Source organism: Phyllostomus hastatus, unplaced genomic scaffold (genome assembly GCF_019186645.2).
Source record: "Phyllostomus hastatus isolate PE091 unplaced genomic scaffold, TTU_PhHast_1.1 phas_scaffold_46, whole genome shotgun sequence".
Taxonomy (NCBI): Eukaryota; Metazoa; Chordata; class Mammalia; order Chiroptera; family Phyllostomidae; genus Phyllostomus; species Phyllostomus hastatus.
The window spans coordinates 2,547,137-2,561,636 of record NW_025334032.1 but is presented as its reverse complement, the minus strand read 5'-3'; the positions used below and the strand labels follow the sequence as shown (position 1 = coordinate 2,561,636).

General features: G+C 40.8%; 1 protein-coding gene across 2 annotated transcripts in view; it reads left to right on the top strand.

Annotated features, from left to right (window-relative positions):
* Positions 1-1,536: 1,536 nt before the first annotated feature.
* Positions 1,537-14,500, top strand: part of CDADC1 (cytidine and dCMP deaminase domain containing 1) — a 109,188-nt gene continuing 96,224 nt past the window's right edge. For both annotated transcript variants that reach the window (XM_045821699.1, XM_045821700.1), the window contains exons 1-2: positions 1,537-1,727; positions 3,399-3,496. In XM_045821699.1, coding sequence (XP_045677655.1) covers positions 1,646-1,727; positions 3,399-3,496 — 180 coding nt within the window. In that variant the 5' untranslated portion in view covers positions 1,537-1,645. The remainder of the gene's footprint in view (positions 1,728-3,398; positions 3,497-14,500) is intronic.

Here is a 14,500-nt window from a genome sequence, read left to right as displayed (position 1 = left end):
AAGAAATGCTTTTATGAGAACATAAGGAAATAGATACCAAAATGTTTATAGCAGCAGTACTGTTTACAATAACATAAAACTGGAGATGGTGAAAATGTCTCTAAGTCAAATATGGATAAATTGTGGTGTATAGCTACAATGAAATACTATACAGTAGTGAAAATTAATGAACCAGACCCATACCCTTCAACACTGAAGATTCTTCACATTAGTTCTTTACAAAATAATGTACTTTAATAACATTCAGCTTTTGCTTTCCAAAAGCAGTTTTTATGTCATATTTGTCAGTATTTCAAATTGTGATAACAAAATGAGTTGGTGATGGAAACTGGGCTGAGGGGAGGCAGGGAGGCAGGATCTTCGTTTTGAGTCATGACTTGGATACTTATAAAACAAAATATAATGCACTGGGTACAAATCTACAATGTCAGGTACTTCTCAGATATTCTAGGGGTTGCTTGCTATCACCTCCTACCCTCACCTCTCATAATCACAGTTCCACCTCTTAATGTCTTTATGTGTTTGGTAAGAAGCTGTCAGCCAATGTTTGTTGGTGCCAATTCAATGTCAACAGAAATCCCCAATTTGAGGTGTGATGAAGAAGGAAACTTTATTTGGTGCAAACAGCTCAAATGCAATACAGCACTGCTGTGGAACGGCACAGCTCAATATTGTTACAGCTCAATTATAAAGCAGTAAGGCCACGAGGTGTTTCACTCAGCTGGGGAAACTCAGTCTTCCATCTTTGTTGGAAAAGGAAAGTGCACTCTCAGAGTCAGAGGGGAGCTGCCTCTGGTCCTTGGTTGCAAATGAGGACTTCAAATTCCTGAAATTTGGCGTCCAAAAAAAAGCACTGTCCTGATTGGTCAGTGCAAATACTAATAGGGATACAGCTGCACAGCTCCTGTTCTTTGGGGGAAAGTCTCAGTCCTATTGGATGAAATACAATTCCAGAAACTCCTTTTTAAGGGCTGGGTCAGATGGCAGGAACACAGTACAGGCAGGCTGTTAGTGTAGTCATCTCCTTGAAGTGCCATTGCCATTGCATGAGAGGCCCCTGTTTAGAAATGGCTGCTGGGCTCTGCTACTAAATTTGAGCCCAGTTGGCCACCAGGAGTCTTTCTTAGTACGTATATTCTTTCTCAGGATGTTAACAGCTACCTGTATCTCCCACTTCCTATCCCTTTCCCTTCAGAGATTTTCTAACGCCTTGACCATGACAGATAGGGTAGATTTCCATTTCTATTCCTTCTCTGACTCAAACCCAAGACCGAGTAGGCCTCATCAACCTACGACAACCTGGGACTTCAAGTCGACCTCCTCTCCCAACCTTACTTCGGCAAAACCAAAGAAGGCAGCCAAATACCAAGACAGCCAAAAACCGGCCCCAGATGATTTATTGCACAGAGTATCCTACCCAAACAGTCGCGGGCAGGCGGGGCAGCCCTCACCACTGTGTCCCGCCTTGCTATGACGTCACACAAAGCGCCCGGAAGTGGCAGTCGGGCTGCTTATGTCATCTTGCTGAGACCAGTTGGCTCCTGCTATACAGCACCTCGGAGGAGGAGGGAGGTGGAGCTTCTGGGACATAGATCATGCCTAATAGCGAGAGGTTTTCTGGGCTGCAGGGACCGCTAGGTTTGGGATGAAAGAAGCAGGGCAGATGCAAGATCTGGAGAGCGCGGGGCCCGGGCGGTCAGTCAGCACCCAGACTGACAGCATGATCGGTGAGTGCTTCTGACTGCTCCCACCACCGCAGCGTTTTGCTCTGTCCTGTTTTTCTGCAGTCCGTTCAACTCCGGGTTCCCTGCCTTCCCCTTCACTGGCAGTTCTGCCCCTGGATGTTTTATGACCTCCTGGGCGTGTCCGTGCTTCATTCAGCGGGATTGCCTAGCCTGGATGCACCTGTTTTCAAAATCGCGCGCTCGCCCCCACCGCTCCACTGCCCCACCGCCTCACTTTACTTTTCCTCCCTGGACCTATAGCTGGCATCTGGGAAAATGACGAGGCTGGAAATTCCCCGAGCCTGAAAATTCCCCAAGCCGTGCTTTTGACTTGATTTCCAAATTGCGCGAGCAAATGTTTTCGCCACAGAATCTTTCCTGTAAGCCAGGCTTTGATTCCCTCTCCTGTGGTCTGATCCAGGCCTTAAGAACCGAAAGCGCCCAGTCGCCTGTAGGACCACTAGTCCCACAGGTGACCTTGGCACGGAGAAATAACAGGGAACCAACGCAGGTGACTATGCTATTCACTCAGCTTTTATTAATGTAGAGTCAATCCAAACCTGTACTAATCTAGTAACAATAGTAACATCACACAAGAGAATTGGGGGTTAAGGAACCTGGATCCTAGAGTCTTAGCCCACGGCCGGGGAGAGGGCACAGGGGAGACACCACAGCAGGCTGGGGAGCCGTCCGTGGCTTACAAGGCAGAATTTCTGGAGCCAAGTGGGCGGCACAGCAGTCTGGAGATCATTACGGTGTGGTACAGCACCTTGGTATGTGGAGCTCAGCTGTCTCCGTGGTCGTTTGAAGTCCACCCCAATTATACCTGAAAACATGGCATTTAAGCTGGGAAATACCATGGCTCCCGGCCAAAAGCTCCCAGCGCTCTGTGAGTAGGTGTGCCCACATCTTGGGTGTGGTGCCCTGGCAGGCATTTGGCATGTTGCCTGGCTGACTTAATTTCCTTCTTGAGTTAAAATGTCATGGTTGGTTGGCAGCCATCTTGGTTGACATGAGTGATGCCTTCTTATTTTATATACTTTATCCTATCTCGACCCAAACAACCCCATTTTATTGGTCCTGCTGTCCATAACCACACATCTCACTTTCCTATATTTCAGCTGCTTTACCCTCAGAGATCACTGCATTTGCAGTACCATACTGTAACCACTGCCCTTGCAACACCACAGTCCAAAGAAAAGCCAGCCAAAGAACATATATGCATAGCCCATGGGCACAGACAACAATGTGGTGAAGGTTGGGGTGAGGTGGAGGGGGCTGGGTGGAGAGGGAAAAAGGGGTGGGGAAATGGAGTACATCTGTAATAGTGTCAACAATTTCAAGAAAAAAGAAAAGCTTGCTCCGTGATGACATAAGATGCAAGGACCTTTCATAACTTCCTTGGATTGTTCCCATAGCTGGTATCTTTTTGTCTCCCCAGTTGTGTGAGGGCTGGAGTAAGAGGTCTTAACTTTGGGAAGTGCCAGAGGAGGTCACCACAAGTGAGATGGTGGCCAGTTTCCTGATAAAAAAGCACTTTGATTCTCTTGTCCTTTTATCCTTCTCTTCCTGCTAAAGCAGCTGAGCTAAAGCTGCAGCACCCTAGCGGCACGGAGCTTAGTTCCTATTTAAGTCGTTAGCAACATTTTAAAGTGTCTGCCTTCTCTTTTGTAGGTCAAATACCAAGGCTTTCTAAAGTTAACCTTTTCACTCTGCTCAGTCTCTGGATGGAGCTCTTCCCAGCAGTAGAAGCTCGAAGACAAAAATCTCAGGTATATTTTTTTTTCTTAGATAATTCTAACCATTTAGAAAAGATATGGTCTAAATTTTGGTTTTATTGCTCTAGTTTATGTCAAAAACGAACTAAAAAACTTTACAATTTGTAAAATATCTTTACAGTTGAGTGTGATATTTGTAACTCTTAGCTGAAATAGCTCATCTATCCAATCTAAAAATAGAATAGTTACTGTCTCTGGCTGTGCTGTTTATCAGATATTAATGGTATTTATATGTTGATTAGGCCAGTTAGATTATTACCTATACCACATAATTTATCACTCCGATGTATACGTTTGCATTTCATCTGGGTAGTTTTTCCCTTCTCTCACCAAACTGTAAATTATTTGAAAATAGAGACCATGACTTATTTTACCTGGTAAAATAAGCATATACTGTCATAATAGGTAATCTAAGAATGTGATTGCTCCATGTAAATAGTCTCTTTTCTTTTTGGGATCTCAAAAGAGATGATCAAAACAGGTTAGGAATATACCGGAATAATAATAATAAAAGCTAATGTATTAGAAATATAGTCAGTCTATATCTTTTCTTTCTCCTGCCCTTAGGGTGGCAGGGTACTCTGTTCTCATCATTTTCCTCCATGTATGGAATAGCATGGTTCTCACCATTTTGGTTTGATAGATTTGGAAGTGTAGAATGTTGTCATTAATTTTTAGGGAGCCAAAGTCATTATGGAAAATAGTATAGATTAGATTAAGCATTTAAGACATTTTTGAAAACAAGAAAAGGGGGAAGAATTACCTATGGCTTCTAACAACATCACTTTAAACATTTTGGTGTTTCTCTTCAATCTTTTTTAAGTATAAGGGTTTTTTTCCTTTTATGAAATTGTACTTGTATTCTGCATATGCTTATTGAAGTTTTCAACTTGCCAATAATTCTATGGAAAGGTTTTTTCAGATTTTCCACAGAAAAACTTTGTAAATCCTTAAATTCTCACATTATGAGGCCATTCATAACCATCCTCTTTCCTTTTTCATTTTTCACTGTGGATGAATTTGTGTGCTTGCCACTGGATATACAAAAAGAAAAGACATAATCTTTACTTTCTAATGGGGACAAAAACAAAGCATTTAAACAAATAAGATACAATTAGGCAGTGGAGTCAATTAAAAATACAAGATGCTACCAAGATTGAGACTGAGGGGCAGTTTCTAAATGTGGAAATGAGGGAAGGATTCACAGGGTACATGAAGAATGAGTTGGTATTTATCCTGGCTCTACATTGTCATTAATAGCTTTGACAAAATCCTTTTTCTTTCATGGTTTTGAAGTTCTTTATTCTTTTTACTTCTTGATAGCATAATATTTTGTGTAAGTAGAAGATTTTCAGGCTCATGGGGTTTTTTGGCTTGTCTCTGTTTCTTTGCAGAAAAAATTTGTTTTTAAGAGACAGAAGCAAATAGTTTATAAACTTAAGACTTTTTAAAAATATATTTGAAAATCTGGGTTTCTTAGTGTGAAGGAAGTAAAAGCTTTGATGTTCTATGTTCTTTTAGCTGGTCTAAAAATAACATACATATGAGACAGGCTAACGAGAAGATGACCAAATTTAATTATATATGTTTATACACACACACGCACACACACACACACACACACACACACGGGAATTCCACATACATGAGAATTTCAGAGACAGAAGTACATATATAATATTCTCAGCTAAGGATGCTATAAGATGCCTTGGGGTATCAGAAGGGAGGAAGGTCATTCTCAAGATTATAAGAGAAAATACTCAGTAATTAGAAGTTTACCCTGTAGATGGTCCATAAAAAGTAATTTCTGGTGATAACTTGTATTATTGGCAAGGCCCCTATTTTAAATTCTTTAAGGGTGAGGTAGAAGTTTCTCATGAGCCCTCAGGGTCTCGATTGCCTTCAGCTCAAAATAATTTACATGCCAAAGTGACATATCTTGGGGAGGCCTGTTCTGAACCCTTCATAGAGATTGAGTACTAATTTTGAAGAAACCTTTTAATATCAAGATTTGATCCCATTTAAATTTTTTGTATTGAATATATATTAGTATAATATATATGTGTGTGTGTATGTATGTGTTTGTTATTATTTTAATGATTTCATAAGAGTCTATTGTGTGAATGTACCATAAATATTCCTTTATTCTTGGACATTTAAATTGTAATATTTACCAGCCTTAGTGTATTATTAACTAACAGCCACTTCTAAATACAGTAGTCCCCCCTCATCCATGGTTTTGCTTTCTGAAATTTCAATTACCCACAGTCAACCAAAGTTTAAAAATATTAAATGGACTTCCAGCCAAGATGGAGGCGTAGGTAGACCCTCTGTGCCTCCTCGCACAACCAAAATAAGGTCAGCAACAATTTATTTATGTATGTATTTATTTATTTATTTTTCAGGTGAGTTAAAAACATTTTACTTTTCTCCTGAGTCACATATAAGTTCACATATGTCCTCTTCACATTGGCACAGGGAGTTTCTACTGTGTGTGGTGTCCCTCACAATTTGCCACCTCCTTTTTTAAAAAATTTTATTTTAATAATTGTTCAAGTACAGTTTTCTGTCCTTTACTACCATCTCAGCCCACCCACCCATTCCTCCCCACCTCCCTCCCATTTCCACCACCCCTTGTTTTTGTCCATGTGTCCTTTATATTTGTTACAGTAAACCCTTCCGATTCTACCCTGAAATTCCCTTGAAATTCCCTCCCCTCTCCCCTCTGGTCACTGTCTGCCTGTCTCTATTTTCGTGTCTTTGGCTATATTTTGCTTGTTTGTTTTGTTGTTTAGGTTACTGTTAAAAGTGAGATCATATGGTATTTGTCTTTCACCTCCTGGCTTATTTCCCTTAGCATGATGCTTTCCAGCTCCATCCATGCTGTTACAAAGGTCAGGAGCTCCTTCTTTCTTTCTGCTGCATAGAATTCCATTGTGTAAATGTACCATGGTTTTTTGATCCATTCATTTGCTGATGGGCACCTAGGTTGCTGCCAGCACTTGGCTATTGCAAATTGTGCTGTTATGAACATTGGGGTGTGTAGGTTCTTTTGGATTGGTGTTTCAGGGTTCTTAGGATATAATCCCAGCAGTGGAATTGCTGGGTCAAAAGGCAGATCCATTTTTAGTTTTCTGAGGAAATTTAATACTGTTTTCCACAGTGGTGGGACCAGTCTGCAATCCCACCAACAGTGCACTAGGGTTCCTTTTTCTCTACAACCTCTCCAACACTTGTTTCTTGCTGCTTTGTTCATGATGGTCATTCTCACTAGTGTGAAGTGGTATCTCATGGTGGTTTTAATTTGCATCTCTTTGATAGCTAGTGATATTGAGCATCTTTTCATGTGTCTCTGGATCCTCTGTGTGCCTTCCTTGGAGAAATGTGTGTTCAAGTCCTTCGCCCATTTTTTAATTGGGTTGCTTGTCTTCTAAGAGTGGAGTCGTGTAAGTTCTTTATATATCTTGGAGATCAAAACCTCCTCTGAGGTATCATTGGCAAATATGTTTTCCCATACAGTTGGATCTCTTTTTATTTTGACACTGTTTTCTTTAGCCTTGCAGAAGCTTTTTATTTTTATGAGATCCCATTTCTTTATTCTTCTGTTTATATCCCTTGCTCTATGGGACATATCAGTAAAAATGTTGCTGTGTGCAATATCTGAGATATTCCTGCCTATGTTCTCCTCTCAGACTTTAATGGTGTCATGGTTTATATTTAAGTCTTTTATCCACCTTGAATTTATTTTTGTGAATGGTGTAAGTTGGTGCTCGAGTTTCATGTTTTTGCACGTAGCTGTCCAGTTATCCCAACACCATTTGTTGAAGAGGCTATTTTTATTTCACTTTATGCTGTTGTCCCCTTGGTCAAATATTAATTGACTATAGAGACTTGGGTTTATTTCTGGGCTCTCTATTCTGCTCCATTGGTCCATGTGCCTGTTTTTATGCCAGTACCAGGCTGTTTTGATTACAGTGGCCTTGTAATACAGTTTAGTATCAGGTATTATATCCCTCCTACTTTGTTCTTCTTTGTCAAAATTGCTGCAGCTATTCGGGATCATTTATGGTTCCATATAAATTTTGGAAGTCTTTGTTCTATGTCTGTGAAATATGCCATTGTTACTTTAATAGGTATTACATTGAATCTGTAAATTGCTTTGGGTAGTATGGACATTTTGATGATGTTAGTTCTTCCAGTGCATGAACACCATATATGTTTCGATTTGTTTGTGTCTTCCTTGATTTCTTCAGTGTTATGTAGTTTTCTGAATACAGGTCTTTTATCTCTTTGGTTAGGTTTATTCCTGGATACTTTATTTTTCTTCTTGCTATATCAAACAGGTCTTTTATCTCTTTGGTTAGGTTTATTCCTGGATACTTTATTTTTTTCTTGATTTCTGATTCTGCTGTTTCATTGTTGGTGTACAACAATGCCTTGATTTCTGGATATTGACTTTGTATCTTGCTGTTTTGGCAAATTCATTTACTAGGTCAAGCAGTTTTTTGGCCAAGTCTGCAGGATTTTCTATGTACACTCTCATGGCATCTGCAGACAGTGACAGTTTTGTTTCCTCCTTCCTGATCTGGATGCCTTTTATTTCCTTTTCTTGTCTGATTGCTGTGGCTAGGACTTCCAATACTGTGTTGGACAGGAGTGCTGAAAGTGGACATCCTTGTCTTCTTCCTGATCTTAGGGGGAAAGCTCTAAGTTTTTGTCCATTTAGTATTACGTTGGCTGTAGGTCTCTCATATATGGTCCTGTTATGTTGAGGAATGCTCCCTCTTTTCCCACTTTGCTGAGTATTTTTATCATAAATGGGTGCTGTACCTTATCAAATGCTTTTTCCACATCTATACATATGATCATATGATTTTTGTCCTTTTGTTTATGTGATGTATTACATTTATTGATTTGAGAATATTGAACCATCCTTGCATCCCTGGGATGAATCCCACTTGGTCATGGTATATGATCTTTTTAACATATTGTTGGATGTCTTTTGACAATATTTTGTTGAGGATTTTAGCGTAAAGTTCATCAATGATATTGGCCTGAAGTTTTCTTTCTTTGTTGTGTCTTGATCTGGTTTTGGGATTAGGATGATGCTGGCTTCATAAAAAGAGTTTGGGAGTCTTCCATCTTCTTGGATTTTTTGAAATAGTCTGTGAAGGATAGGGGTTAGCTCTTCCTTAAATGCTTTGTAGAATTCTCCTGTGAAACCATCCAGTCCAGGCTTTTGTGTGTCAGGAGTTTTTTGATTACTGCTTCACTTTCATTTGCTGTTATTGGTCTGTTCAGGCTTTCTGCTGCTTCTTCTTTATTCGGTTTTGGAAGATTATATTTTTCTAGAACTTTGACCATTTCACCTAGGTTTTCAAATTTCTTGACATGCAGTTCTTGGTAGTAATTTCTTCCAATCCTTTGTATTTCTGTGGTATCAGTTGTAATCTCTCCTCTTTCATTTCTGATTGTGTTTATTTGGGTCTTCTTTTTTTCTTGATGAGCCTGCTTAAAGGCTTGTTCATTTTGTTTATCTTTTCAAAGAACCAGCTCCTGGATTCATTGATCTTTAGAATTGTGCTTTTAGTCTCTATGTCATTTAGTTCTGTTCTGATCTGATCTTGGTCATTTCCTTCCTTCTACTTGCTCTGGGCTGTCTTTGTTGTTGTTCCTCGAGTTCTTGTAGACGTAGGGTTAGGTTGTTTGTTTGAAATGTTTCTATCTTTTTTAGATAGGCCTGTATCGCTATGAGCTTTCCTCTCAGGACTGCCTTATGGGACTATGTCCCATAAGTTTTGGGTTGTTTTGAGTTCATTTCCATTTGTTTCCAGAAACTTTTTGATTTCTTCCCTAATTTCATTCTTGACCCATTCGTTGTTTCATAGCATGCTATTCAATCTTCATGATTTTGAGTATTTTGGTTTTTTTTCCTTAGGGTGGGTTTCTAGCTTCAGTCCCTTGTGATCCGAGAAGATGCTTGGTATGATTTCAGTTTTCTTGAATTTGTTGAGGCTTGTTTTGTGTCCTATCATGTGGTATATCTTTGAAAATGTTCCATGTGTATTTAGCTTCTTTGGGATGGAGGGCTCTCTCTATATATATCAGTTAAGTCCATTTCATCCAGGGCATTGTTCAATGCCACAATATCTTTGTTATTTTGTTTGGAAGATCTGTCCATTTTTGAGAGTGGGATATTAAAATCCCCTACTATAATTGTGTTGCTGTCAATATCTTTCTTGAAGTCCTCTAAGATTTTCTTTATGTATTTGGGTACTCCTATGTTGGGTGCATATATATTTACAATATTTATGTCTTCTTGATGGATCCTTCCCTTGATTGTTATGAAGTGACCTTCTGAGTCTCTCTATATGGCCCTTTTTTGGAAGTCTATTTTGTCTGATATGAGTATTGATACCCCAGCTTTTTGTTTCCTATTCGTTTGCTTGGAAAATTTGTTTCCAGCCCTTCACTTTCAGCCTGCATAGGTCTTTTGTTCTCAGGTGGGTCTCCTGTAGGCAGCATATGTGTGGGTCATGCTTTCTTATCCATTCTGCTATTCTATGTCTTTTGATTGGAGCATTTAATCCATTTACATTTAAGGTTATTATTGATAGGTACTTATTCATTGTCATTTATGTACCTCTGTTCCTCTCTCTCTCTCTCTCTTTTCCTTTCTTTTCTTAAAGTAGTCCCTTTAGCGTCCCTTGCAGAGCTGGTTTGGTTGAGGTGTATTCTTTAGACTTCTTTTCTCTGGGAAGCTTCTTATTTGGCCTTCTGTCTTGATTAAGAGCCTGGCTGGGTAAAGTAGCCTTTCGTGCAGACCTGGTTCTCATTACTTGGAATATTTCTTGCCATTCTTTTCTGGCTTGGGGCATTTCCATTGAGAAGTCAGCTGCTAGCCTTATTGGTGGTCCCTTGTATGTTAATTCCTGTTTCTCCCTTGCTGCCTTTAAGGTATCTCTTTGTCTTGGAATTTTGCCATTTTAATTATGATGTGTCTTGAGGTGGGCCTCTTTGGGTTCCTCTTGATTGGGACTCTCTGTGTCCTGGATTTGTGTGACTTTTTCTCTCATCAGATTGGGGAAGTTTTCCACCATTACTTTTTCAAATAGGTTTTCTATCCTTTGCTCTTCTTCTCCTTTTGGCATACCCATTATACGGATATTATTACATTTCACATTGTTTGCATTTGTCTTAATCCCTCTTCATACTTTCTGAGCCTCTTTTCCTTCTCTTGCTCTTTCTGGTTGTTTTTTTCTTCTTTGTCCTCCAATTCACTGAACAGATCTTCTGCTTCATTGATCTTGCTTTTGATTTCTTTTACTGTGTTCTTCAGTTCAGAAATTGTATTCTTAATTTCCTCTCGGGCCTTGTTGATAGTTTCTATTTCCTTTTTCATGTTGATATAGTTTGCAGTGAGTGCATTGTAGTTTCCCTGTAGTTTCTGGTAGCTCATTGTGAGCTTGTTGAGCTTGTTGAGCCTGATGATCATTGCTTTAACTCAATATCTGATAGTTGAGTTGCCTGTATTTCATTTAGCATTCTTTCTGAGGCTTCCTCCTTTCCCTTCATTTGCGGATTGTTTCTTTGTTTTCTCATTGTCTGTGAGATTCTTCTGGTTAGTTTCCGTTTCTTAAACTGATCTGTTCTGGTTCTCTGTGATTATGGTGTGAACATCTGTGGTAGAATACCTGTGAGATTCAGCGGTGCAGTCTCCTTCGGGTATCCTGGTGTTCACAGCTTCCCCCTACTCTTTTTTGTGATCAGTTGGAGGAGTAAGGCAAAATGGTTTAAGACAGCAAAACAGTATTCTATGATATTTACTGTAGCAGCTGGTAGAGAAGAGATAGGAGATCCTTTGGCTATGTATAGTGTTAACCATGATCTTCCACCTAACTAGCCACTTTTTAGAAAGGATGGAAAGAAGATAAGACTCTTGTTGGGGCGGGAAGGATTGTGAGTTGGATCTAGAAAGCACTGAGGTTGTGGGAGGTCAGATTCTGAGGTAAGGTGAGAGTAAATGATAGTAAATAGGTGTAGTGCGTTGAGCGAATAGAGTTAACCAATACAGTAATAAAGTTCAGGAAACCGTGAAATAGGGTAAGATCTGGGAGGGGTGTTATGTAGTGTTTACAATTGTATGCAACAGCTATTATTTACAGTAATAGTAGAGCAACAGTCATGACAGAATCTGTGAGATCTAGATAAGAATAGGGAGAATAGAACCTTGAGAGGTGCACTAATGGAACACAAATGCAATGAAGGACAGTAAATTAGCAATACACTGTAAATAAGATAATAGGGGAAACCTATCAAATGATACAGTATAAGCAGCCAAGCAAAGAAGACAATTCAGAAAGAAGAGGAATACCAAAATACTATTAAAATAAAAAATGTATGAATAATGAAAAAATGATAATACCAATATGCAATAACTTGCAGGTTTGAAAAAAAAAGCAGAAGATGGAAGGAAGAAGAGATAAAATTGTAAAGAAAGGAAGAAGGAATAACACTAGAAAGAAGGAAAGAGAAGCAAAAGGAATTGAGATATATAAAAATAATAAGAATTAAAAAATAAAAGTTACTTAAAAAATCAAACAATCAAACAAAAAAACTTCTTGGTTTCAAACTGGCCAAAGCAGTTTTTCTGGTCTTGTTGGCTTCAGCAGGCTGAGGGGCAGTTGGTATTGCTTTTCTCCCTTCCCATTCAGTGCATACTCTTCCCAGGGCTAGCCTTACATTCTCCCCATAGCCCATCTGGTGCCTCTCCGCAGGGCCTTGGGTGTGGAATCCAGGCCCTCTTAAGCACACTCCCTCGAGTTCACAGCTGTGAACTCGGGTCTTCCACAAAACACACTCTCCCTAGGTTGTGGACAGAGGCGCACTTCCAGGCCACCCTTTATCGCACAGGCTGGGCTCCTGTGCACGCTCTTCCCAGGGCTATTCGTGGATGCTCACAGTCCCTGTGTGGTTGTCACTCAGTCCTCACTCCCCTCTCTGTGCCTTCAAGCAACCAGGCCTCCCCCGGTGTTGCTCAATCCTTGTTTGGCCAGGGAGGGAGCAGTTGACCCAACTCTCCCGAGTCCCCTGAGGCAAACCTGGTAGCGCCAAGCCTGGGGCTACAAACTCCCTGGTCCCAGCTCTGATCCCTGGGCCCTTATTATCCTGAAGCTCTCTCTTTACCATCTGGTTTTTCAATGTTTGATATAATTTTTGATCTCCTATTTTCATATATGCTGTGGTACTGTTGGCTGTTTGCTCTGTTCCTGTGTAGATCGGCTAGGTTTTCTCCCATGTGTAGGAGGAAGTGGAATCTGCTCCCTCCTATCACGCTGCCATCTTCTCTCTTTGCCACCTCCTTTTACCCAGACCTTTGGAAGTTGTAATGGAACCATACATTTCTTTTTTCTTCTCAACCTAAAGGCACCTTTTTTAGGTCAGCAACAATTTAGAAACAAGATAAATAACTAGAACTGATGGAAAACTGAACCGGTATGGAAGTCGAACAACCAAGGAGTTAAAATATACACATCCATCCAGACCGGTAGGAAGGGTGGAGTCAGACAGCCAGGCGGAGAGGGATCAGGGCACAAAAAGTGGTGACACTGGGTGCGTAAGGTATCCCGGGTGCAAGACTGCAGCAGGCAGACCCTAGGCGTGCAAGTGGCTGGCACACCCCAGAAGTGGGGTGGCAATGGGCAGACCCAGCGAGGCGGCGATTGTGAAGCGAGGCATTGTACGCAAGGCAGCTGGGTATCCAGGCAGTCCTACATTCGAGCGCAGATAAACCAGGCAAAATTGGACAGTGAGACACACCGTGCTACCCAGGGTCCCAGCACTAGGAATTAGAACCTCAGACACCGATTGAAAACACCTGTGGGCGTTTAGGCGCTGGGAGAGACTCCCAGTCTCACGGGAGAGTGTGTTGGAGAGACCCATGGGGTCCTAAAATGTGCACAAGCCCACCCACACAGGAATTAGCACCAGAAAGGCCCAATTTTCCTGGGGGAAGCGGTGGAAGGGACTGAAATCCAACAGAGAGAGGAGCAAGCACCATTGTTCCCTCTCAAACTCTGTCCCCGCATATAGCATCACAACCCAGCAAAGTGGGTTGCCCCATCCTGGTGAACACCTAAGGCTCCACCCCTCATACGTAATAGGCATGACCAGACTCCCCACCCAGAAAAAGATGGCTCAAATGGAAGAACAGATCAAAGCCCCAGAGCCAATACATGTAGGAGACCGGGAGATACCCAACCTATCAGATGCATAGTTCAAAGCACTGGTGATCAGGATGCTCACAGAATTGGTTGAATATGGTCACAAATTAGATAAACAAATAAAGGCTACGCTAAGTGAAATGAAAGAAAATGCAGAGGGAACCAATAGTGATGGAAAGGAAAGTGGGACTCAAATCAATGGAATGGACCAGAAGGAAGAATGAAACAACCAAACAGAAAAGAATGAAGAAATAAAACTTCAAAAAAAATGAGAGGCTTAGGAACCTCCAGGACATCTTGAAATGTTTCAACATCCAAATTATAGGGGTACCAGAAGGGGAAGAGGAAGACCAAGAAGTGGAAAAGTTATCTGAACAAATAATAAAGGAGAACTTCCCCATTCTGGGAAAGGAAATAGACTTCTAGGAAGTCCAGGAAACTCAGAGAGTCCCCAAGAAGTTGGACCCAAGGAGGAACACACCAAGGCACATCATAATTACATTAGCTAAGGTAAAAGTAAAGGAGAGAATCCTAGAAGCAGCAAGAGATAAGGAGACAGTTACCTACAAAAGAGTTCCCATCAGACTGTCAGCTGATTTCTCAAAAGAGACCTTGCAGGTAAGAAGGGACTGGAGAGAAGTATTCCAAGTCATGAAAGGCAAGGACCTACATCCAAGATTGCTCTACCCAGCAAAGCTTTCATTTAGAATGGAAGGGCAAATAAAGTGCTTCTCAGATTAGGTCAAATTAAAGGGGTTCATCATCACCAAGCCCT